Below are 26,798 nucleotides of genomic sequence, written 5' to 3'. Positions count from 1 at the left end.
TTCTGGTAATAAACATCCTCATTGTTTCTTTATTATGTGTGTCCTTTCTTTCTAAGAATAATTATTTCCAGTACAAATACAGAACAGGCAGATCAAAAACATCAATGCTGTTGTTTTTAAGCCACATAGTAATTCATTTGGTGACGTTCACAATGTCATTTTCCAACTGGATGACACATTTGTCTCCAAGTGTCAAATTTCAGGCTTAGTCATGATAAGTTGTTTCAACATTTCCACATAATGTTTTTTCACTTTTTGTCACAGTAGGTTTTCATAGCAGTTTCATAGTAGAGGAAGAGTGTGTGTGTTTCCCACAGATTCTGTTCTTTCTCATCCTTTTAAAATGCCTTTAAATGTTTTCTGATGAAACATTCTTGACTTGTGAAAGTACAAAAAAAACATAGAAAGTATAAACATAAGTTTGTGAAAGTATAAACATAACTTGATGAGTTTATACTTTCATACACTCTTAGGAAATTTGGCAGAGCACTGAATTTTGCTTAAATTTCTTCCCTTTCCAAGCTTCCTAGAAAAGAATAAATTTTTTCAGCTTGTACATTTCACAATCCTGATCCTCAATCTTGAGTTTCTGTGCTAAAACACAACTAGATATTTATGTTAAGACTGTTAAATCAGACCTGGGGCCTTTTGGTCAAGACCTTAAAGGTGGAAAGTCACACCAACCTCGATGGATGGATCTTTACCTGACGATTAAGTGCTACCGTTATGTCTCAAGAGATTTCTACTTGATCCAAAATCAGCCATTTTTCCTATACACCACTAATGTAATTTTGTTTTCTATTTATCTCAATCAGTCCACTGCAGTTAGATCAAAACTGCAGTTTGAGTTGTTTTGGGGATGTTGGTGCCAAGTCTTATCAAGTTGCAGAGAGACTTATGAAGACCAGACTTCCTTTCATTTTCCCCCTGATGTCAGCTGTATCTCTGTTTAATGCTAATGTGAAAACACCAACCAATCAGAAGAATCATCACATGAGCTTTCCACGCTGCTTAAAGGCGAGCACAGTGTCTGTAAACATCTAACTTTAAAAACAAGACACCAGAATATGACGAACATGTTGAGTCATTGTTTCTCTGAGGCAACAAAACCGTCTGTAATTTATGTCCTGGATTACAACACATAGCAATTTTCATGAAGCCATTTTGTGACTCATGGATACAAGCACCACCGAAGCCACTGGAATTCCATGTTTTCTATCCCTTCTTATCTTGAAGAGTGTCCTCTGCTTAGCATCACCACTTTTGTGCATGAAATTACATATTGAGTCCCTTGTCACTTACTACCTCTAGAAAAAAATAAATAAATTGCAGAAATGCTTCTGTTACATTCACTGTATTGGAATTTTCACGGTTTTTTTTTTTTTATAAAATAAATTTTAGCTTCCTCACGTGTATGCAACGTCTCTCTTTCTCTCTCTCTCTCTCTCTCTCTCTCTCTCTCTCTCTCTCTCTCTCTCTCTCTCTCTCTTTCTCTCGCTTTTTAATTTTTAATTTTTAATTTTTTACCGGGTTTTAACTTTATGTTGCCGTCACTCCGTGCCTCTGTTTGCCTCTCTGCCTGTCAGTGTGAAGGGCATCACTGGCCACGCTGAGGAGCAGTCTGCTGCTGCTGCTGCTGCTGCTGCCTGACTTCCAGTAGGCTACATCAACCCACGGTGCGCCTGGCCACCGCCTTCTTTCGGCTCCCTCCTCCTCCGCCTCTCCTCCCTCCTCCCCTTGTTCATCCTCCTCAGCCACTGCTGCAGCAGCAGAGCCCGGTGTCTCCTGGATGGATCCATGAAGAAAGACCCCCCCCTCCGCACGGCCTGTCCCCCTTCCCGCGCCACGATGATGGGCCCCCAGCGATTAACAGCGTCGTTGTGATGATGATATTGGGTTATTTCAGCAATCAAATATGAATCATGCATTTGATATTTCTCGCCACTTCGCTCGTCTGCGTCCTCTCGCCTTGGCTCCATCCATCACTGGCTTCATCCGGTGCGTATTGCAACAGCTCGCGGTTGGTTTAAAAAGAAAATAGATATTTGTATTATTTATTTAGCTACTTATTTTTGTCTTTGACACTCAGCTCCTTGGATGAGATGTATATATATCTATATTTTTAAATGTTTAGTGAAAGTTGCGCCTAATCCTGCGCTGTGCTCGTTCATCTCCCTAAGACAAATCACAGGGAATTATTCTGTTTAATATGCGGCGTCTCCAACGTGATGGTGCATGAAAAAACAGCATGACAACAGCATATTTTGTTCCGACACTAAAAAGCGTCCACCTCTATTAAATTTGCTGCACACAAAAGAAATAACAGTCACAGAAAAATCAATTTGAGACTTTTTTTGGATAAACCTTTTCATTTGCTTATAAGCCCATTTGAAGCAGTCAAGCATGAAGCAATTTCGTTTCTGCTTGAAATCACCACATCTAACTGAAAATGTGATGGAGCCCAGCTCGTCCACGAACAACGTCATGTTTCCTCAGAGAATGGCAGCTTTGTGCTTTAGATAAGTCAGATGTGTTATTTCTGCTAAAATCAAGCTTCCCAAGGAGTAGAGGACAAGGTTGAGAGGGACGCAGCGTCAGCACTGCTGAAGCAACAGGCGACTGCAGCACCTGCCACAGACAACACAACACACCATGCAGCAGAGCAAGGCATCACCTACCCCTCACGGCTGATCTACTACCTGAATGAGGACTCCGAGAGCACACACCATGACCTCAACACCCACGCCAAGAACCAGGCCGCCGCTGACCAGGTAAGCTCACTCTGAGATGGGCTTGTGTTGAAAAACCAATAGATCCCGAGTGTCACAGAGAAGTGCATAATCAGAGCTCCTATGTCTAACTTCCCTCTGGGTGTAATACAATTTTGTAGAATGGAACTGAATTGTCTTGAATAAACGTATTTAATGTTCATTCAATTTGAATGGGTGTTGAAATCGACTTATTCTTTTAGTATAATTTTAATGTTTTTATGTCATCTACAGACAGTCCACCTCGCCCAGGCCAGTTTCCAGTTAGAGGCATTCGGTTCCAGATTTGTTCTGGATCTAACATTGAACAAGTAAGCACATGCAACTTCTTTTATTCTTGTTTGATCTCTCTACAATAAGCTGTGATTATGGATAAGAGGGACCACACTTCTAGCTCAGGCTTTTTGAGTGGGTTTCTTTTAAGTTATTATAAGTAATTGTTCCCTTACCTGTAATCAAAGGATGCCACATCAGCTCCAGGTTCACTGGGCCCATTGCCAAATTTAACCCAAATTTCACCTGCACAGAGGGGTGGTTCTCTTACAAATGGGGCACTGGCCACTTTCCAAAAAAGAAAGCTATTTAGCAAAGTGACATGAAAGTTGTTTAAATTAGAGAGCATCCAAGTAAATAGTAATTTCTTGTGAAAGTATAGCGGCTTCAGACCTGATAACGTAGCAAATATCTTCCATGGATAGAAAATATTTTAGTTTGTTATCAGAAATTACTAAAATAACTTCCATAAATAATCTTCTTGGTTTCTTCATTTAGCTTAAGTCCCAATTTGTTGGTCCTGGAACCTGAAGCTAAGGGTTATTATGAGACAAGCCAACACCTTGTTATTCTTTAAACAAGTCCAACAGCAAAAATATCCTAGTAGTTTACTTTAAAATTAATTTATGGACTTTTTAAACAATAAAGTTTATTTACACAGAAGTCAGTGATATAGGAAGTGGCAGTAGAAGAAGGCAGTGCACCACCAATAATCTTTCTGAGTGAAACATGTTAGAAGAATAAAACATGAAAGTTAGAGTAAATAGCTTTCTTCTTTGGAAAAGTAAGACAGTATCAGTGTTACAGTTTTCGCCTTAACCTTTATGATGTTTTGGCTTTTTACGTAAATGTCAGACAGCTTGATTGGAAATCCGTTACATGTTGTGTTCTCAGAATGTGTTTTACAAAAAAAGATTACTGTGTGATCACTCAGTGCAAATGTAAAGACAATTTAAACGTTACAAAAGTAGCTTTCTCATAAACCTCTGCCGGTTTTTGATCAGGAGTCGTTTTCAGTTTTGTTTGTGCCCCATCTCATACTTACTCTAAGCTTCAGCCTCCACACTGTAAAACATTTGAAGGTGCTTTAATTTGAAAATAAAGTTCACATACTACCTTGAAAAAGCAAATAAAGCCAAGAGGGAGATTGATTTTGTTTGAACTCAGAAACAAAAGTTCATTTAGTTGATTTGACACTAAGAAACAAGTTGTCTACACACTGTTTTTTTAAGTTAATTGATAGCTCATTAATCTTGAATCGTGACTTGCTTTAGCTTAGCACTGTACTGTAAGTCAAGTAATCCTTTCACATAAATACTCCTCACCATGCTAAACAAGTACACATTTATATATTACCATAATTCTATCCACATGGTCAAATTAAAATGACTACTTACTTTATACTTATAGAATTTAAAATCTTGATACAATTTGCAGGAACAAAATAGCTACATGCATTTCATTTCAGTCACTTTGGTGCATTTCTCAAATCATTTCAGACATTTGCAAAACAGTATGTGCATTTCTCAAAACAATTAATAGAAAAAGTAAAATAGCATGGGTTACCTGCAAAATCTAATTTGCTTCTCAAAATTCTTAGTTCAGCTCTCAAAATTAAATATCTGTCAGTAAACCTGCCAGTGCCTCAGAATGACAAGTCTATGTTTTATTGTGTTTGGATGAGACAGTGAAATTGAATAGTTATTTTGTCAATATAGCAGTGACTCTGAAGGGTTGTTCTACTGTAAACTACGACCAAAGTTTAGATGACAAGTAGTTTAAATTGTGATTGAGGGTGACCAATGGCAAAATTCACATTTAGGATTTTTCTGTAATTTGTTGAAAGATCGCATCATTGTGATACAGAAAACAAAAAAAGAAAGAAGAAGAGAAAAAGCAAAAACAGAAATAGAAATAGGAAAAGAAACAATAGAAAACTTTAGATGCAGTGCTTGAGGAATTATACTGTACTCTTCCCTTACTTTTCATATCCATGCTTAAAAAAAATCCTCAATGGATTTAAGAAATGACGAGAGGAACTCCATCAGCATCCTGTTGTGGGTTGCAAATCATATCCTGATGATGATGGAAACTGTTGACCTTGTCCTAGTCCGTGTCCTTTCATTATCGGAAATGTAACCTTGTGTTGTTTTCTGGCCATACACACTATATATTTGCCAGTTCATAGTTCATGACATGTACATTTGAGCTATTTCAGAAACTGGTTGAACTAATGCTGCATACATTTATCTTTGATGGAGAAACTCAGCAGCAATTTACCAGTTCAGGACACATTTGGGAAAAAAATCTAACAGAAATGTATTTAAAAATGTTTGACATTATTATAACTTGTAAAAGCATTTTGCATGTTGAGACACACAGTTAAATTGTGCTTTAATGTTGTGGACGTCAAGACAATTCAACAAATCAATACAATACATTTTGATTAATCAACATGACAAAAGCAATTGGAAATCTAGGAAAACAATTTTACAGGAAGCATTTTACATTTAAAAAAAAATAAATAAAAATAATTCCAACAAAATGAGTACTTTTTGTTGGACTTGAGTCCAAGAAAGTTCAAAGTCAAAATCTGCATTGTTTCTTTGACTTGAAGGTTTGATGTTAGCTGACACAACTAAATGTGGCTGAGATGTTTTACAATGCTGGGCCAATGCAGAGGTAGAATGACCCAGCAGAACCACTGTGACCTCTTTTATGGAAGACACATTAGGTGAAACATAAAAAAGTCTTTAATTATTCAAAATGTTTTTAGCTGTTCAGACTTTGCTGAAATGGCATTTGAGTCGCATAAGAGTGCAGAAAGTATATATTCCTATCGGTGACGCAGTTAAAAATGCAGCCACTTTAATATCTAATCTTCAAATGACATGCAAAATATAATTGAAACGACAAAGACATTAGAAAGAAAATAGTTAAGTCTGCTTGGTAACATGCTTTCTTGGAAATCTTGAGCTAAAATAAAATTAAAGCAAATTTAACAAAAAGATTATTTTGGTTTCTTTATTTTTTAACAAACAATAGAGTTTTCTAGCTGAAGCAAACAAGAAAAAAATATTGATTTTAATCAGTAATCAAGAGCAAATTGCATGTATTATATGTCATATAATAGCATTAACAGATTGATTAATGGCGCATTAGTTTCAGATACTGCAGTCAGGAATGATGCAATTTAAAACATCAGCCTGCTGGTTCCTAATGGTTACAAATTATTTTTGCTCAGCTACCAGTCTGCAGATAGAGACATCTTTATGCACTGAAATTAGCAAAGAGACAATAATTTTTTTGGTTTTCCATCCTTGTATTGTTTAAACAGCTTTATGTCAAGGATTCCTTCCACAAAGCTAGTCTAAAGGTTTCACTTGCTTTCATGTCTTAATGGAATTTAAATAATTTGTTCTCATGTAAAATGTAGTCATTTAGCAAACATGTCAGACAAAAGAGTGGCTGTTTTCCTTAAGAAGTCACTATCAAATTGTTAAGAAAGAGGAAGAAAGAAAAGAAGAATGAAAGGGAGAGAAAGAAGGGAATATAGAAAAAATAATGGAAGACAAAAAGAGAGAGAGACCAAGGAAGAAAGGAAAGGGACCTTTATTCCCTTTCCTTCAACAGGTTAAAGGAAAAGTATAACCAGAAAAAGACAGAACCAAAACAATTCCATAAATTATTACTTAGCATAAATTATGCAGATGTTAAATATTTAAATCCATCCTAACCTAAATCTATTTATTACCAATAAAAGCTACAGCAGTTTTAACAAAAGTGTAAAAAAAATTTTCTACAATGTGGAATAATAATAAAAAATATTCATTCTGGTAACATTTTTTTTAATTTCAAAATCTTTCTCATATTTTTGAATTGGACACAGTATGGGCTGAACTGAATGCTGACCACATTGCCCTTTTTTGGGAGAAATAATGTTCGATTTTTTTATATGATAAATGATAGCATTATTTTATAATCTTCACATCAAAGACAGAATATCTTGAAAAGATTTTGGCATAAACAGCAACATTTGCATTTTTTTTTCTTCTTAAAAGTATGCTGGGTTAAAGTACGTGGGAAATTCCTTTTCAGAAATTAAGAAAACATTTTTAAAAATTCACCCGCCCACCCTCTCGTCAAAAAGAATCACCTTAAATACATGCTGGGTTTTCTATAACTTGTTAGCAAATATAGTCTGAACTTATGAAACTTTAAGTTCATTTGTCTTCTCTCTTTTGGACCACGGAGCAATGAGGAGGTATTTTCTGATTTTCTTTTCAGGCTTGAATTAAAGCAGTAGATTAGGCTTTTCTGCAGGTGCATGAATGATGGGGATTTAAGTAGGAATACAAGCAAAGAAAACTTATCATTTGAATGAGGATTTTTTAAAATGGCACTGGTGGCATGTATTCAACAGTAGTTAGGCAGAAAGCCAGGGAAGTCAAGCAGCAAATGGCCGGATGGGAATCAAACCAGAGCCTCTTGGTGTCCCCTTAAATGTGGAGTATGTAAACATTAGAAACATTTTGAACAAACCTACTTCCAAGAACTGATGCCTTTACTGATTTGATGGATGCAGCTGGTATCTTATCAATTTACAGCAAAAATAAAAATAAATGAAAAAAACATATTAAAACACATTGTTCTGTAGGTGACAAGCTATATCTAAAATGAATTTAGCTGATTTTACAGAAAACTCTAGCTAGTAACAGTAAAGTGCCGGGATAAAATTACAAAGTGCAGAATTCAGCGGTTTTTGGCAGCAGTTTTAGAAATCTGCCTGACTTTGTGTTTTTGAAGGTCAAACACTGACAAAGAGTATAAGTACAGCCTGTATGTCTTACAGGAAAATCACTCTGAAATTACAACCTAATGAACTTAATTTGCACTGCAGTGCATATTGTTCAATGTTAGTTAAGGAATCAAACAGAGAGCTGTGTGACCTTGATTGCCAGCTGTTTGCATGTTGGTTTATCAATGAGACGGCCTTTTTTTTGGTGTGAGAGCAGCGGTTTGAAGTCTTTGTCTTGTGTTGTAGCTGCACCGGTGCTGCGCTAAATATAGCTGGATCTGCAAAGTGCTGCTGTTTGCTGGTTTCTCTGCTCATCTCGGTGTACCTGGGAATGGAAGCTGGGGGGAATTTAATTCAAACTCACTCGTTTTAGAGGATCAGAATCTTGTTTACCTCGAGGGGTTCTCGGGTCTGCAGACGTGGAGTATTTGAGTGTCTATGACCTTTCCCCAGAGTGTCTCCTTCATTAGGGGACAGATTGCAGCGATGCATGAACAGCATGGGAGCATTATGTGCTGCAGTGGGGCTTGATTTGATCTGGCGCCAGACATGAGAACCTCCCTGTGGTTTCCTAGACCTTTCTCTCTGGCTTTTCCCTGCTGCTGCAGTGGAGCATTCTGTTTACTCGCTGAGGGGCCTCTGAGCAGGACTCGCTGTTTGTATCCTTTTTGCACAAATCAGGCAGACATGCTCCTCCAGATGCCCGGGTTGGTTTGCTCGGTCCCTTCACGCCCTGCACTCACGCTCCGACATGCAAACACCAAGACACCGTGGCATGGCCCACTCGTCTCGTCCTGCTTCATCTGCGGAGCTAAAAATAGCCCCTTCACTGAGGAATACCTCAGAGATGCTGCTCCTGCCCTGACTTTTCTCTACGTAAAAGGTGCAGTTTCTACTCACGTGCTTCTTAGCCCCACTCGAACATGTCAGAGATTTTCTTTTCTTTTCTTTTTTTATGGCGCACATGTCCACAGAGATGGAGTGGGGGATGTTGTTGATTTGCAAGGTAAAATCCAGGAGGAAAGAAGAAAAAGAAAAAAAAAAGTGCAGTTATGGCAGATTCTGCAGTCTTTTGAAGTCAGCTAACAGATTGAGTGTGTGTAACGGTGAGGGATGCTGACTCAGACAGCAGCAACTGACAGCAGGACTGTTGTGTTCAAGGTGAAAAGTGGAGCCTGGTGATCATTTATCACATCAGGGCTTGTTTGCAGCTTTCATTTTGTTTTACTGCTTTCTGTTCCTGTCTCTATAAACGGTTGGATAGAGTTTTACATAATTGTTTTCAGTGTTCTGTTTTTAGTTTTTATTTTTTTTTGCTTGGGTTGAGTATCATGAGAATCATGAATCATACCCCTTCACTCTTTTCATCTGGGAATGTTTGACTAGCCTCTTGCTCAAGTTCCAAGCAAAGCAGCCACAAAATGTGAGTCAGAGAAAACAGAAAACACTCTTTTCTACCGGGACAGAGACAAATTCTCCTGACACGAAGGACATGTTGGGATATTTTCAGTGAGGTTCACTAAAAAGGTTGTAACCAGGTATTCTCTCAGTAGATAAGACTTTTGATGTTGCCTTTTAGTATGAATTCAGATTAGCTGGATTTAGAGGTTGAAGCTAAATTCCAACTGTCTTGAACCAACTTTAATGTTTTAAAAAGAAAGCTAAAAGGAGTTGTTTTAGAGAAGATTATTTTGGGAACTTCTAACAAAGAAGTTAATTATATACACAGGAAATGAAGGTTGGAGGGGGGTGCTGCACCAATGTCTAAACCACAAATTGAGAATGATATAAGCAAAATTATTCTGGTCAGAGTAACTGTCTAATATAGTATAAGCAGTGCAAAAATAAAATGATAGCAGCTTAACTAAATTCTATTTTGCTGATAATTGCATAGCTTTTCTGCTAGGCAGTTACTCTGTTTTGATCCCAATGTTGAATGTAAATAATCATCATCTTCTGATTAGCTGGACCTGCAGGCTGAAGCTAACGGCTAATAAAAGACGGACCAAGACCAAAGTGGACTTCTTCCATCTTCCACCACTTTTTTTTTATATATAGAAATATTTAACTTACAGTCACCACTGCCTCCAACCTCAATCTTATGATTGATCCTATTTACTAATTTATGCATTTTAACAGTGACCTGCTGTCTTCTGATTATGTTGAGATCCACTACGAAAATGGAAAACCCGTCCTGTCGAAGGTAATCATTTTCTTCCTCTGGCACTCTGTTCTGCTATTTTTATTTTTTTTTATTTTTCTTTTACAGATCAGAGAGCAATGATGAGATTCATGGATTGGCTTTGTGTAAAATCAGAAAAACAAGTAGTGAAAGAAAATAGTTAAAAATGGCATCAGTGCTGTTTTCTAGGAAAGCACTGATAGATAGATAGATAGATAGATAGATAGATAGATAGATAGATAGATAGATAGATAGATAGATAGATAGATAGATAGATAGATAGATAGATAGATAGATAGATAGATAGATAGATAGATAGATAGATAGATAGATAGATAGATAGATAGATAGATAGATAGATAGATAGATAGATAGATAGATAGATAGATAGATAGATAGATAGATAGATAGATAGATAGATAGATAGATAGATAGATAGATGAGTGGAAGGGCTCAGAGCTTGGTTTCTGCTGCTGCTGATTCAGGCACAGAGCTGGGCTGGGCACAGTTGGGCTGAATCAGCAGGGTTTCACTTCCCTGCAGCCTCATGCTGGAGCTTTAGTCACATGATGGGGGAAGGAAAAATCACTCTGCAGTATCAGTGCAGGCTGAGAGATAGATGAAGTGTGAGAAAAGGTAAGAAACTAGCTGCTGAAAGAAAGATATACAGGAAGGGAGGAGAGTTTCTGAACAGCTGAGTCTCAAGCAGAGCCAGGAGATGCCTTACAGAGTATTAAATTTACGGCTTAATGAGCACAGATTGAGACTCCCTGCAGCACTGCACTGCAAGGAGGCCAAACTGACATCTGCAGCACAATCTGTTACACTTTTAGACCTGCGTGAACATTTGAGGGATCTCAGAGTGAAGCGGCTACATTTTGGTGATGCATTTGTACGTTTTTTCTCCCCAGGGCGGGGAACACTGCTACTACCACGGCCAGGTGAGGGGGAGCAGCAACTCCTACGTGGCCTTATCTACCTGCAACGGGTTGCAGTAAGTGAACAGCAGAGTTGTGTGCTAAAAATACCTCATACATCTCAATGCACTCTGCTCTCCTCATTATCGACTGGTCTCTCTCTTTTACCTTTTTCCATTCTCTCTGTCTGCCCCTGCAGCGGGATGTTTGACGATGGAGTCCATGCATATCTAATTGAGCCCTTACATCAGGCTCACTTAATTGTAAGTTACTGCATTTGCAGAGAAGTCCTACGATATGTCAGAGATCATACACATACCTCTTATTAGTAATTTGTAGTTGCAAATTGTTTAGTAGCTATTTCAGCACCTTACTTGGATTTTGCAATTCAATAAACAGTGTGACAGTTTGTAGTTTTGAATCTGTTCATAGTTGAAAAAAGTTTGACAAAGGCTTTATTTGGGTTGGAAGAAACTAGTCTGCTGTCTATTGGGCTGTATGCCCACAAGATTTCTTGCTGTCTCCCTTAAAGTTGAATACAAAACTTTTAATTTGTGGTTAAAATAATGCGGATAAAACTCATTTCTTCATTTTTTTTACATTATTAGGAAATTTTAAATATTTGAATTTAATTTCATGTGAGCAATGTAATTGTAATTTCATGGGAAAAACTGTTCAGTACTTGAGAGCAATATCCACATTCATAACTTAGACTTTATTATTATGTATAATTAGCTGAATTTAAAAAAATAATGGCAAATGAGGGGAAGTATGGAGTGAAGAAAAACAGATTCTTCAATTACCTTTTACTTTATTGTTTCTTCACTAGTAAATTATGAAATCCCAGAGTGTTAGCTAAACACAGATGCAATCAATGCTGGACATTTTTCAATAAATATAGTTGATATTGGGGACAGGCCCCCAAATCCAATTCTGAATAGGGCCCCGTAAATATTTGGTTCACCCCTGCAGGAGAATCAACAAATAAATGGATAAATAAACAGAAATAAATGGATAAGTAAGCAGAACGTTGTGCACAAAAATAAAAGATTATGTTTCCCTACATTCAAGCATTTCTATGTTTAATTTAAGACATCTGGCAATCTACTCGATTGTCTCTTGTGAACCCCCCCAGTGTTTCTGTTTTTTTTCTTGTTGTTGACTTCCCACATTGTTCTGCTGTTATCGGCTTTCCACAATTATTTTTGAAATAACTTCGAAGAAATACATCTTCCTGCCTGTCTGAGTTCCTATCGTGATGTTTTCTTCCATCCTGCAGGATACATCTGCAAGGCCTCACAAAATAAAGAGAGCAGCCTCAATTCTATCCAACCACGGTTCAGCAGAACAGGGTAATGTCATTTATCACTTTACATAATCTTGTCCACCATTCCTCCACCCATGACCAGCACCACACCCTCAACACTCACTCTTTGTTTCTTAACACACTGGGGAAGATGAGAAATGAGTTAGTTTTGTTCTAGGAAAGTACCCCAATAAAAGCCCATCCCAGCTGACCTGAATACACAACTTGAGCCTACATGATGGTAAATATTTCACGTTTATGTTGAGTTGTCACTGTTTGCCTGTGTGTGTTTGCAGTGTACGAGGACGGGGAGGAGGCTCTCTTCTCTGAGCTAAATGAGTTATCCTGGCTGAGGCGCAGAAAAAAACGAGCAGTGAGTCTCTCTGAACTGATGGAACACTTTTAGATCACCATCCCTTGTGTTTACAACAATGAATTTAGATTAGTCTGTGCACAGTTAAACATGTGGTGCACCACCTCAAATTATATGTTTTCAATTGCCTTGTAATTGTTTGTTTTGTTTCGCAGATGCCTCGTAGCGTCTTTGAGGAGATGAAGTATTTGGAAATCATGATTGTTAGTGACCACAGTATGGTATGTGGTTTTGCTGGAAGCAGTTGTGTAAATTCCATTCTTTGGCTTATTTTATTTTTTTTGTTGTTGTTCCTACTATACAGTAGAAGTCACAAGTTAGGTTTTATGTAAAGCTAAGGCATAAACTGACTACATTCCTTTTGTCCTACTCTGGAGCCCTATCGTGACATTTTGCATGCTTAGATTTGAGGTTGGAGTTCCCCTTTTTTTTGTGTGTGTGGGTGAATGTGTTTGTTTTGCTCTCATAAATGCAGTATCTTCCATACTTACATAAAAACACTATAATGTTAAACTTAAACTTGTTTCAATGTATGCATGGAATTAGCTTATGTGATTATTTTCAGAACCTTTTCTTTTCAGCTGTCATCAGACTTGAGTATCATCACTCTATTATTTCCATGACTGTCACGGAGAAATATTTAAAAATGCTTAAAATGAGAAAGTAGCATTAACAACATCCCCAGCTGCCATTCGAGTTTATTAAGTGAAGACTTATGCTGATTTATACACTGATGAAGGTCCAGAGAAATGTAATATGAGCACAGTAGCTTGGAGACAACAGACTACCACCCCGCACAAACTCACTGAATTTTTATTCCGAAGACACTCTCTACAGCATAATGCAACTTTTATGAGAAAAAAGAAAAATAGGGTTTTAGCATATTTGTTAAAACTATTACTATGTCCTGACAGTATGGTATGAGATAATATGTAAAAAAAATTGAGCTCCTCAACCTCTTCCAGGTGGTTTTACTGCCATCTACAGAAATGCACGGCTCCAAGCCAGACACAACCAATCAGAGCTAGGAGGAAGGTTTTAGCACTCTCTATGCAGTTATTGAATCATAAATAGGTAGGGTACAGTCCACTGTATTAGCAATAATTGTAAGTGACAATTAGGTTTTTGCAAATGAAACAATAACCTATCCAACAAGCTAATTGCATAAATTGCAGCAGTCACATTGTGATCCTCCACCGCTGTGGTTGATTAATTTAGACTATGTTTTATTGTTTGCAAACCTGATCAAGATAGAAAATGTAACTAGGATTTAATCTTGAAAGTTCTGAACTGCCTTTTGCAGATTGTGTTTTTTCACACACATTGTTCAGCAGTCGTTGTTAATGAGCCTTGAAAGATAGGCCACTGTTAGATGATGGTGTATTCAGTTTGTACCAGTGTCTCTCGAGGTCAGATTCAATATGGCTGCCCTGTATTGGCTTGTATTACTAATGGTCCTTAAGTACTTACCATCTCTACAATTAGTAAATCTATATGGTTTTATGGCTTGTAACTCTAACCACACCTCAACTTGGCTGCATTATCATCTCCAGATTCCAGTTCAGATTTCAATGGCAAATTCAAACTGAGCATAGCACCCAACAATCTGCTTAATGTTATTTTAAAGGTGTCTCTTTTATGCAATTTTGAACATTTAACATAACACCAATGGAAATGTATGCAGATGTGGTCAATTTGGAATAAATTGCATGTTTATTTAGAGCACATTTAAAATATTAGGGTTAAAATATCAATTATTTTTTTCTGCAGTGTTAGATGATGGAAGTTATTGCCAAAACTAAGTTTCTGGATCTTGAAATAATTTTTTTTAGAAAAATAATCATGCAACATTGAAAAAATAAACAGTTATCAGCCTCAAAGTTTCACATTTAAAGCACCGACTTGCATTGACAACTGAGAAAGAAAAGGACAAAAATCTTCTTATTGTGAGAAGCTCTAAGAGTATAAATCCAGAGGCATTTCAATTAAAGTAAATTAAAAGTAATGCACTTAGGAGGTACATGCAAGCGGCTGAAATAAATACAAGCTTTAATACATTAGATTCTTCCCTATTTCTCTGATATTTCACATGTTTGGAACAAAGCAGCAATCCTTATTGACCTGAGAGAAGAAATGTTGAAAAGGATTAAATGTCAGGAAATGCCCTGCATTCCTTCATTAATATTTCAGGCCTGCCTCTTTGTCCCCCACAAGAGGGAGCTTTGTCTCTGAGAACATGTGTGTGCATCATGAAGTAACACTGTAACTGAACCATCATATGTCCTTTTTCTGTCTCTGCAGTATAAAAGACACAAAAACAAGCAGCACACAAAAAATTTTGCGAAATCAGTGGTGAATCTTGTTGATGGCGTAAGTACACTTTACAGCTACTCTTTCATGAATGCGTTGCTCAATATTTAGAGCAGTCACCACAAGGATTGTGTTTTATTTTCAACAATTTGTCCCCTGCTCTCCGTGTTCTAAATCCAAACTCACCCCTCCTGTGGTTTCTCCTTCCTGTGCTGCTTTCTCTCTGTCCCCCCTATTGCTTTCTACCTCTGTGGGTTTTTTGTTGTTGTTTTTTTTCTTTTTGCTTCCATTCATGGCACACGTCAATGACAGATCTTCAAAGACCAGCTGCACACGCGTGTGGTGCTCGTCGCTTTGGAGATCTGGACGGACAAGGATCAGATCCCCATAGGTGTGAAGCCGCTGGAAATGCTGCGAGATTTCTCCAAATACCGCCAGCAGAGCATCAAGCTGCATGCTGACTCTGTGCAGCTCCTCTCGTAAGTTCTTTGTAACACCAGATAGAAGCGAACTGATTCTTATTTATTTATTTGAATTTTAGGTAAGCTCTATGCTTTATAAATAGTTATCTGACCCAAAACAGAACTCCTTGTTTATCACATGTCATTAAATGGTTTCATCTTTGGCTTGATGCTCATCTTTTATTCATTTTTTTGTTACTGTCCCTCTTGCAGAAATGTGACCTTCCACTACCGGAGAAGCAGCGCCGCATACTTTGGTGGCATGTGTTCCGTGAGCCGTGGAGTGGGGGTCAATGAGGTCAGATTTACTGAACCTACATACCCAATGAACACATTCCAATCACACATATTTTTGTATTTTATGGGGATTTTACTTAATGAGCCAACACAAAGTGGTGCATTATGGTGAAGCTGAAGGAGAATGAAGCAAAGCCATTAAAGCTCATGAATATATTTTGCTCTAAAGAGATTCATTATAGCTTTGGGTGTATGTTTTAACTTGGTCCACCTCCCCTATCGCCATAAGATGAGGCTAAGGTCATTGTGTGCTCAGGGAATGAGCAAACAATGTTTTCCTCCACATATAGTAACTGGATGTCAGCCAAAATTTGCAGATTTGATCTCATCTGACATAACACATTCTTACACATGTTGCTTATGGCAAACTGGAAACAGGACCTTTTGCGTTTTTTTGTTTTGTTTTTTTTCTTCCACTCTGGGCAGATTTGTGGAGTGCATGACGAATAAATACCTATGATGCTGACATAGCGCGTTATATATTTAAATGACACCACTTGACCACTTGAAGACTATGGCCTTGCAAACAATATTGGACGGATATTAGTGAAAGAGTTTCTGCACTTCCATTTTCCTCTCACTTACAGGTGCATCAACTGTCCTTCCTACTTAGAAGCCATTGAATATTCTGAATTTCATTTGGTAGCATCAGAGTAAAACACAGCAGCTAAATACAAATACAGGCTACATTTTTTTAGATTTTTTTTGTGAAACATTTTAAGAAATGATGCATCAGTTTTCTTCTGCTTCACATATATGTACTCATGTTATTTACAAGCATGCTGATGTATAAAGTGTACTTGCTGCTGTCTCCACAGTACGGCACCACCTCGTCCATGTTTGTGTCTCTGTCTCAGAGTCTGGCACAGAACCTGGGTATCCAGTGGGACCCCGCAGCCAAGAGAAGTATACATGAAACTCATTTCGTTTACCCACCCCTACCTTACTTGAAAGACCAGACTTTTTTATGACATTTAAAGTGTTTAGAAAACAACAGTCTATAGACAAGTGGGGCATTTCAGTTTGTGATAGCAGTATAAATTCTCAGTCCTCTTGGTCAAGGCCAGATAAGAAAGCAAACGATTATGTCTAAGCTTATGCAGATGTTCCCTCCTCTTCTGAAAAGACTTTCACTGTGTTTCAACTTCCACTTTTAAAAAAATAGTCTAGTTACATCAGTTTTAGTCCCTCTTAGGCCTCTTCATGTCCTTTCTCTCTCATTTCAGGCTGTTTTGCTTCAGTTGAAAATCTTGAACTGGGACTTTTATTTTTTTAATAAATTATTTATTAAATTTGGACTGAAATATGGTTGACGAGCTTTGTGAAAAAGCTGTTCCTTTATGTAGAATCTTTTGACATGGAAAATTCTGATAGATGACTCAATAGTCGCTTTGCATAAGTCGCTTGAGGCCAAAGGGTCACACAGTGCCTGACAAGTCCAACACTAATAACTTAAAAATATGCTGTGAGCAAAATTATGAAAACAAACAAGTTTAGAAAGTGTGAAACTTGTAGCTACTCAGATATCCAAATCCTCCGGTAAATGTGTGTGTTTGTTTTTTGTGCTCTCGTCTTGCAGAAGAATGTGGTTGTGTAAACTCGTGGAGCGGCTGCATAATGGAGGACACTGGGTAATGTCAACATTCACATGTATATACACACAAGAGAGAGAGATATCAAGGTGAAACCATAGCAGGTGCTTTATTTATGAGCTCACAGTGGTGCAGTGATCAAGAGTTTAACAATATAAGGATTTTCACTTTTTAGTTTTCAACTTGCTGTGCATGTCTACAGAGTTTTAAAGAACAACCTCTGAAAGCATCTTGCATCCACAGATTGTTGAACACAGTTGAACAGATGAACGTGGCTCCTTCTGACCTCTGGAAATTGTTCCCAAGCATAAACCAAATTTGTTGTTTTCGTTTGATTTTCCCACAAGGAAGTAGTTCAAAGTGTTTCCTTGAAGTATTTCCAGGGAAATTTTTATTTCTGCCTTTTTACTGATATAAAGTTTCTATAGTTTCTTCTTACATTGTGTAGTCTCCAAGGACAAGGTGGGAGTTGGATGCAGCCTCAGCTATTAATACAGTGCCAGCAAACAATATAGAAAATCCTCAAGATGTGCCACTGAATGGTTTAGGTCTAAAAACATTAATAAATTATAGGATGTCATTCTGATGTGAGTGGACATTGAAAATGTCTCTGAAACAAAGCAGATCTTTAAGCTCTCTGACTGGACTTTGAAATATTGATGTTACTGTTGTTTAACATGAAATGGATGTTATCTCCGGCTGAAGGGTCCAACATCCACAGAGGTTCTCCAAATGCAGCATCTCTGACTACAGGGAGTTTCTTTTGAAAGGCGGAGGCTCATGTCTATTTAACAGACCAACAAAGGTTTGGTGCACACATACTTCTTCCCCTTTCCTTACCTGTCCTGGCTGCCATGCTTGCCTCATGCTGTCTCTTCTTGCTTTGGCAGCTGTTTGAGGTGGCACATTGTGGAAATGGATATGTAGAAGTTGGAGAGGAGTGTGACTGTGGACTGAGATCAGTAGGTTTTTATTTTTCTCTTGCTTTGTTCTGCATTTTTGTTGTTGTCTGTTTTGCTGTGATAGGTTAAACCTTTTTTTTTATTTTTTATTTTTATCTTGAGGACTGCCACAAGGGCTGCTGTAAGAAGTGTTCACTTGCTAATGGAGCGCACTGCAGCGATGGGCCTTGCTGCAACGTCACATGTCTGGTATGAGTTTGGTTATAAAACACAGACTCTTTAGGCTTCATTTGGGAAAAAAAAACAAACCTTAATTCTTTTCTGCATTTCTTACCAGTTTTACCCACGTGGTTACAGTTGTCGCTACGCTGTCAATGACTGTGACATCTCAGAGACCTGCACCGGAGACTCTGGACAGGTGTGTCATATTTTTGGAACACTTGTTTTGTTGTTTTACATAATGTTTTTTTTATGCGTTGAGGAGGATTGCTAAGAAGCTGTGCTCTGTTTATGACCTTGTAGTGTCCCCCCAACTTGCATAAACAAGATGGCTACATGTGTCAAGTCAACCAGGTATGAGAAGAAGGCTTTCATGTGATTATGATGAAAGAGCAGATACATAAAAATGTTAATTTGCCCCTTTTTTATGTTGAAGGGTCGCTGCTACACTGGAGAATGCAAGACCAGAGAAAACCAGTGCAAATACATCTGGGGATCAAGTGAGATTGCGTTGATTCCAGATTAAGCTTGTGGAGATCCACAAAAGAGATTATGGTCATTTGTTATGTTGCCTCTTTCTTTCAGAGGCTGGAAGTTCAGAGAAGTTCTGCTACGAGAAGCTGAACACAGAGGGGACAGAAAAGGGAAACTGTGGAAAAGACGGAGACCGATGGATTCAGTGTAGCAAGCAGTGAGTTACAAATGAAGACATTCTGCAGCTTCTCAGCTTTAAATTTAATTTCTGCTTATTTTACAATTCCCCAAAAGAGGGCACCAGACAACTTTCTTTGTTGTCTGATTTCTTTGTTGGGGAACTGTGCTTTTGAAGTCAGAATTGAACATCGCATTTTAATATAATTGAAAATTAATTTTGTTTTAATAAGTTGATTCAAAAAGTGTCATTTATATATTTTATATGAAAAGGAAAGTATTTTTTTTTCCGTCTTGATCATTATGACTTTATTCAAATGAAAACCAAATGTTTACTTCCTCAGAAAGCAAGTATTTGACCCATAAAACTACTGCTGAAGTTTTGTGGATATATGCTTGGATATCTGCATTCAAGTATATTGATGGACAGTTAAATGGAGGAAAAAAGTTCAGTAGCAAATGGTGCACTTCAAAGCCAGGATTGCACTGTACTATTTTAACTAAATTCTAAGTATCGAACTAATCAAAACCGGCTTCAGTCTAGATATTTCTGTTTGATGTGCCTTTGTCTAAAAATGCTGCAGTGTTTTTTTGTTTTGTTTTTTTTTTCTTATGAGGTTGTGTTTTGATTATATTTTCCACTTTGGAGTTCATAGTGGTTTGATTTGATCCAATAAAGAGAAAGGTTGAGATGTTAGTGGCATCTTCCTAGACTCTTTCCCAAACAATCTCTGTCAAAGTTTGTAGGTGCTCAGCAGCACAATCTGCACTTGGAACTCACCGATTTTGCTGACCCACACTCAACCACCAGGCGTTTCCTGGTGGGATGTGGTGCCAGGAAATTGGTGAGTCAGAAGAGGAGTGAAGTAACTCAGTGGTGAGTCACCTGATCTGTAGGTCATTCAGGTTAAAGATCTGTGCTTCTCTGGGTGCTGCGGTGGCACAACCCATGAACGGAGGCCGTCACAGGCTCAATTCCCGACCTGATGAGCATTGCAGCATGTCTTCCTACTCTCTCAATACTTCCTGATCACTCTCAAATAAAAGCCACTCGAGGCAATAAAACTAAAAAAAAAAGAAGATCTGTGTCTGCTTTTCTGTTACAGTGATGTGTTCTGTGGTTATCTTCTGTGTACCAACGTGGGGCGAACGCCGCGCATTGGAATGATGAAAGGAGACGTCACTCCCACCTCCTTCAATCACCAAGGCAACGTGATACAGTGCACGTAAACACTTTTGATTTGTTGTATCCCTGTTTAACACCATGACCAAGGTTTATAGGGAATATTTTCTGACAATATTTGGTTCTGTTCTTCCTCCGTTTTCACCTCGTCCTGTCAGTGGTGCCCACGTCCTATTGGACGATGACACCGATTTAGGCTACGTGGAGGATGGAACTCCCTGTGGGCCGTCAATGATGTGCCTTGACCATAAGTGTCTGCCCATCCAGTCACTCAACATGAGCACCTGCCCCATCGGGCCTAATGGACAGGTGTGCTCTGCCCATGGGGTGAGTCTCAGTGGATCCTGTAATTATTTTTATAATTAACTGGAAAAATAAATGATTTCTTTTTTCAAGGTTAGTGGAATGACAAAATAAATGCTCTCAGACTTTGGTCTCAAGTAAAACCTGCTTGAAATATGACAACTTTGTCCAGGCAAACATGTGAAAAAGACGGTTTTACTGAATGACAAATAATAAAGACACACACATTTATTATTGCTTAAAAATAAAGTTTCACAGGTCATGAATCTGGTAAGAGGTTTAAAGAGCTCTGAAAATAACTTTCAGAGCTCTTTAGGAAGAGCTCTGAACCCTAACCCTTTTACTATTTGGAAAATAGTCTTCAAATGGAGGCGATTCAAAGCCAAGACGTCCAGGTGTGTCCGTCACTACAAAGTTCACTGCAAAGAAAAGACAGCAGGACGCCAGAAGAAGTCTACAAAACCTCTAAAATGTCACCATGGGACATTCAGCAAGATGTAGAACAGAGTCAGAGAGATATACAAGATTTAAATTCACATTAATTACACATTTAAAAGACCAAATTAGTCATATCTGCATAAATTCAGTATCACCCCAAGGGACTTCTCAGTTTGTTCTGATAAGTTTGGTTAATATCCTTTGCTTCATAATATTAAATGTTAGCGACTGAAGTAATGACTTCTGGCACTTTTGCATTTTTACACCTGTTTTATTGTTTAAATTAGCTCTATAAGTTTGCTGAATATGCAGTTTTACAGAATGTAACGCATATATAAAACAACTTGAAAGGTAAACCTGAGTAATATTTCCTTGTTTCTCTTTTTCTATTTTTTGTTGACACGGCACATAATAAATGGCTGCTGGGCACAGCTCCTAAGGAAGACATTTCCCAAAATAAACCTGATGCATAAGCCGATTTTTCTTTTTTTTTTAAAGCTCCAGTTTTTCCCCTTCACTGCTTCATTAATTTCTGTCTGCTCCAAACAGGTGTGCAACAATGAAGCCACATGCACATGTGACGCTACATGGGCAGGGACAGACTGCAGCATGCCTGACCCACCCAAAGAGACCGACATCACGACAACCGAAGAACCCAAGGGTCGGTTTCTCCCTCTGTCAGCCTCTGCCATCTAAAAAAAATATATTGTAGACAAGTTTGCGTGAAGCTATTAGCAGATGAAACCAGATATTTATATGCGATGTATCAAATGTTCAAAATTATTTCTATTTGATAAATGCCAGAATAAAAAAGAGAAGTTTTTTTTAAATATAATTTCATCAAACACGCCGGATATTAAGGAGATAATTATGGACCTCAACGTGTCTGGTTCATTCTTGGTTAGCGTTTACAGAGACCTGAACATGGTACGTTCAACTGTTCAAAGGCTTATGTGCACTGTAAACGGTGTCATAGAGATGACCATAATTTTATGTAAAACATGTGAGTCGACCCCAGAACAAAAGCGAAAGTTCTTGTGAAGATGCTCACAGAACATGGTAAGAGAATCTTATTATCCACAGTGAAACAAGAGCTGAAAGGCCATTCAGTGAGGAAGAAGCCATATATGCAAAAACAACATAAAAAAGATTGCATTATGAAAATCCACCTGGATCAGATTTCTGCAATTTTTTGAAGCCCATTGTTACATTTAGAAGTAAAAAGTGAAAAGTTGCCTGAAAACCATCCAAACTGTGAAGTAACTGACTGTGTGGGTGCTTTGTAGCAGGAGGAAGTAGTACACCTCCCAGAATAGAAGGCGTCACGAGGAAAGATCATCTCTTGAAAACAATGCAGCTCAAGGGGTCATCAGCTAGAAAGTTAAATCTTTTCTCAAAGTACAATGACACTAATCATCCAGCCAAATTAAATACAAAGTTTATTAAGGACACTAATGCAAAACAGCAAGAGTATAAGCTTATTGGACTTTTTATGCAATACATGTAAATGTCTGGTTTCCACTGTATTTATTTAGTATGGACACGTCTGATGCGTTTCATACGATAGGCATTAATCGCAAATCTTTTGATTTTATTTAGATGTGAGGTGGTTCAAAGGGATTACAGATGTACCAGGGTTGTAAAAACACCAAATTTAGCTGGTAATATTGAGCTAGAGTTTGCTTTGATTCTGAATAGAAATCCCAACGCAAATTTCAACCTCAAACCGGCTACTGTGACCACAATTTGAAGGATGGGAATCGCTCCATCCATGACTGCAGCAGAAGGTTGCATTTTGTTTTTGACAGGGTGGTAATAATGCTCCTTTTCCCTCTGCACAGTGAGCGTGGCCACTAACAGGCTGATAGGGGCAGTAGCAGGGACCATTCTGGCCCTGGGGGTGATTTTTGGAGGCACAGGGTGGGGAATAGAGTAAGCATCTTTAACCCTTTCACAGCTCTTCCTCCTCATAGTGGTGCCTCAGTGTGCGGGCGGTCTCGTGAGCCGGCCTGAGCCCGTGTGTGCGTCCCGGTGGCTTTGTGTTTCCTCGTGTGTTGGTGATGACCATATTAGTTGTCATGTGATTGGTTGTTTTCAGTGTTGTGTGATTGATCGATGGATTCCCCTTACACTCCTCCTCTTCTCCTGTTGTTCCCCATTATGACAAGCCTCTCTCTTCATTCTCCCTCCCTCCTCTTCTCATCCAACCTCTCTCTTTTACTCTGAGTTGTATGTGGTTGCTCCTGTGATCCTCTCCTTTCTGGGGCATGTGGGGCACTTAGATGAAATTGTCCAGTTAGTGGAGGCTGTGTGGTGACTGGGACCCCTTAAAACATTTTGTACTGCTCATACTGCAGGTCACATATATCCTCATATATCAGCTGTCAGTCTTTCGTCAGTGATGGATACCCAGGGTCAAGTCTTCTTCACAACCTTAACAATCCAAAGACAAATATTACCTCTAATGACGACAAATAAGTGTAAACATTTCCAGAATGTTGCCTTGATTCCTGGTGCATCCCAAATTAAAATATTATTGAAAAGTATAACTATTAAAGTAGTTCAGTTCAAAAGGTGAGCCTCATATATACTTGTATTACAGACAGAAATATGTATATCAACAGTTTTACTTCTATTATTTAATGATCATTACTGTCATGATATGTGAATGAAAAGGACCCCAAAACATACAGAAGCAGGCAGAATCAAAAGTTTGGACTTCTGCTCAGTTGGCTGAATTTCTTTTTCTTCTTCAGCCTTTAGGACGCTCATGACCTCTGTAGTTAAGAAGTGCCTTATGCAGTTATTCTTTATTGGTGCACTTGTCTTTATCACCTTTTGACTCAGCTCTCTATTAATAGATTTGGAAACAATTGTAGTCCATAAATTTTGAAGCACCCCTTGCTTAATAATCCTCATAGGACTGTGATAAACACTTTTACTTGCACGCATGTTTGCAGTTATTTTTTTACTTTCACAAAATGTCCCATTATTACTGTCTGTTGCCAATAAACATCCTGGTAACTGACAAGTCAGCAGGTCTACCCGATTTTACAGCCAGAAACATTTTTCTATTAAAATATCTTTTTAAATAATGTCGCATTCAAATTTTCTCAGAAACAAGATTTTGGATTTCCATTAACTGAAAGCCATAATCATATCACTTGTCAAAAATGAACACCTAAAATGTATAATTGTATGTCCGTTTGAGGTTTTTGAACTGAATTACTGGAAGAAAATAACTTTTCCATTATATTCTAATTTATTGAGATGCACCAGTACATTTAAACCACGTTACACACTAAAAGGGGTTGAAAAGCATGCAAAATACATCCTCAGATTCAATCATTTTCCTGTAATAGCACTCTTGGTGTGTTTTTGATGCCATGTGAAATCCTTATTGTCTAGTTACATGTTACAAATCCAGGAAGTGAGTATAGAAACTCATGTGTTTTTCCCCATAACCCTTTACAGGTCCTAGTGCCACCAATCTAATAATAGGCTCCATCGCCGGAGCCATCCTTGTGGCTGCCATAGTGCTGGGGGGGACTGGATGGGGCTTTAAGTAAGCAACACGCCGCATGCCTCTCCTGCTGTAACTCTAGCATCCCTGCTGCTTCTAGACACCAGGGTTTGAGCTCCTGCTACAGAAAATGGTTCCCAAAGCAAAATAAAGCATGCTACGCCAAGATGCACTTGTAAAGAGCGTGTCTTTTACTGAAGTGCAGCGGATATTGTTTATGATGCATCTGAATTTGAGTTTACTGCAAAAGGCTGAAGGAGGTTTGTGCATTTGTAGCAGAACCTCAAACTGATTGGACAGGCAGATTCTCAGTGCTTGATATGCATGTTCAGTGAGGGGAAACAGTGCTTTCAATTTTCATGGTTGAATTTCCCTCTGAAATCCAGCGATGTAGCAAGAAAGAAAGGGTATTGAGCTCCAGTTTGAAGCTGATTAACCTGCTGTCTCGAGCAACAGGGGTGTTATAAACTCTAATCCAAGCTGACCGAAGAACTAAATTAGAAGTATTAATTCTGCAGCCACGAAAGCATGCCAAATAGCAAAGCATCATGTTTCTGAGCATAACAGAGCAACAGACAAAGGGAGAACCAAAAAAAAAGATAAATAGTCCAAACACTTTCTCTGCATGTTGACTTGTTAACTTGGAGGAGGTCAGCTCATTGCACAAAGGCTGAGCCAAACAGCACAGCGATCTGGTCCCGACTTTGTCGTCCTCTCATCACTTCCATGATTTTTCTCCCGACCCGTCACTGTTTTGAGGCTGAGCCTTTTAAATGGAGTGGTGAGAGCGACAGCACAGACACAGAGAAATGCACAGAGAGAGAAGCCAGGACCTTTTTGTTGCCTGCAGCCTTTGTGGCATGGCTGGCCACACCCACCTGGATGGCAAGGCTCGGACCCGACCACACCAGCTGCCATTGCTGCCTGCTTCACAGATCTGGTACAGACACGGCGCACTGCACTGCATGAACCACGCACAGCAATAGTGCCACCCTGAGCTGGCTTACTATTGGAAAAGGTGCATGACAGGGTGATAGAAGCCCCACAGCAAGCCACAGTACGGGGAGGTTATGCATCACTCCTGTTGTCGTGCTGAGTGTTGTCCCACCGTTCTTTGGTAGTAATTATTGTTGCTGCTGCTGTTGTCGTTGTTCTTGTGGTTGTCTCCTCTCTCCCTCCTCCATAGAGTATATTTTATGTTAGCTCCTTTCTCCTAGATGGTTTTGTTTTGAGTGGAACAATGTCTCTCCCATCCAAACTGGTAATGAGTCTCCCACACCTCACTGTGGAAGCTGATGTTGCACGGATACAATCCAGTCAGCACTTGTCTGCAAAAAAAGGCAAAACAGAGGAAGTTCATACTCAGAAATCAGCATGGGTTATTTATTTTCCATTTACATATGGAGATTGCTAGTCTGGGATTAGGAATTAATATATTCAAAGTTTGATGCCTTAAAAATACAATTTATCGCAAAAGAATTCATACCGCTTGAAGATGAAACAATAAGATGTTTATAAAACAACATCTGGAAAAAATTGTAGCAAAAAATTATTGTCTATCATAATGAGTTAATACTTTGTTGAATTATCTTGTGTTACAATTACAGCAAGAATTATTTTAGTCCCTCTTTGCAAAATATCTCTATCCCAGTCAGATTGGATTGAAAGCAACTTGAATGCTTACTAAATAAGGGATTTCTGAAGGCAAACAATTTCCCATAACTTTATTTACTGCACTTTTCAATTTCTTTTTGTAAAACATTTCTTACTTCACAATTTGGTAACAAGATCAAGAGGTATGAATAATATTACTCTAGCGTAAAATCTGCAGCCTTTTCTTCATTATAAATTGACACCTAAAGGTCAGGGGCCATAGGTACTTCTGTCTATTTGCAGTCGAGGCTGAACTGGTCAACATGGACAAGCCTCTCCTCACTTTGATACTGTAACAGTGCTTGTTACAGTATTTTTTTTAAATATTGTTAATATGTTTTTTTGTTTTTGTTTTGAAAATGCGATATTAGCAGCACTGTAAGCTGCAGAGATGAGTGCGATTGCCTGTCCACGTTGCATTAAATGTGTTGCAGAAATGTTTGTGAATTACACTGACTGCTGTTTTCTTATCTCCATGCAAGAAATGTGAAGAAGCGGCGTTACGACCCCAACGCCCAGGCCATTTAACTCAAGGAGAGGTGACAGTCGAAGACAGACTCCTCCGAGGCTTCCTTAGTTGGCTACCTGACAGCTGGACTGCACTTACTGCTGCTGACTTTTTTGGCATTAGATTTACTTGAAAAAGACA

The 26,798-nt window shown here is 38.4% G+C and overlaps 1 protein-coding gene across 4 annotated transcripts; it reads left to right on the top strand.

Moving 5' to 3' along the window:
- The first annotated feature begins 1,719 nt into the window (after positions 1-1,719).
- Positions 1,720-26,798, top strand: LOC129360851 (disintegrin and metalloproteinase domain-containing protein 23). 4 transcript variants are annotated; one of them, XM_055031302.1, is made up of 26 exons: positions 1,720-1,998; positions 2,554-2,771; positions 3,003-3,079; positions 9,979-10,042; positions 10,933-11,015; positions 11,138-11,201; positions 12,218-12,290; positions 12,541-12,617; positions 12,773-12,838; positions 14,919-14,987; positions 15,240-15,406; positions 15,602-15,686; positions 16,504-16,591; positions 17,265-17,316; positions 17,983-18,082; positions 18,168-18,239; positions 18,342-18,428; positions 18,517-18,597; positions 18,702-18,752; positions 18,835-18,898; positions 18,984-19,089; positions 20,156-20,275; positions 20,391-20,559; positions 21,523-21,634; positions 22,815-22,905; positions 26,632-26,798. In XM_055031302.1, exons 1-26 carry the CDS (start codon positions 1,923-1,925, stop codon positions 26,675-26,677), a joined length of 2,358 nt encoding a protein of 785 aa, XP_054887277.1. In that variant the 5' UTR covers positions 1,720-1,922; the 3' UTR covers positions 26,678-26,798. The 4 variants fall into 4 exon arrangements, with proteins under 4 accessions (XP_054887277.1, XP_054887278.1, XP_054887279.1 ...); XM_055031303.1 differs by lacking the exon at positions 26,632-26,798 and adding an exon at positions 24,448-24,538; XM_055031301.1 differs by lacking the exon at positions 22,815-22,905 and adding an exon at positions 24,448-24,538 and having other exon boundaries at positions 1,722-1,998.

Source organism: Poeciliopsis prolifica, unplaced genomic scaffold (assembly GCF_027474105.1).
Source record: "Poeciliopsis prolifica strain line A6 unplaced genomic scaffold, Auburn_PproV2 SCAFFOLD007, whole genome shotgun sequence".
NCBI classification, from domain to species: Eukaryota; Metazoa; Chordata; class Actinopteri; order Cyprinodontiformes; family Poeciliidae; genus Poeciliopsis; species Poeciliopsis prolifica.
Note: the sequence above shows the minus strand (reverse complement) of the source record. Positions and strands in the feature narration are given on the sequence as shown.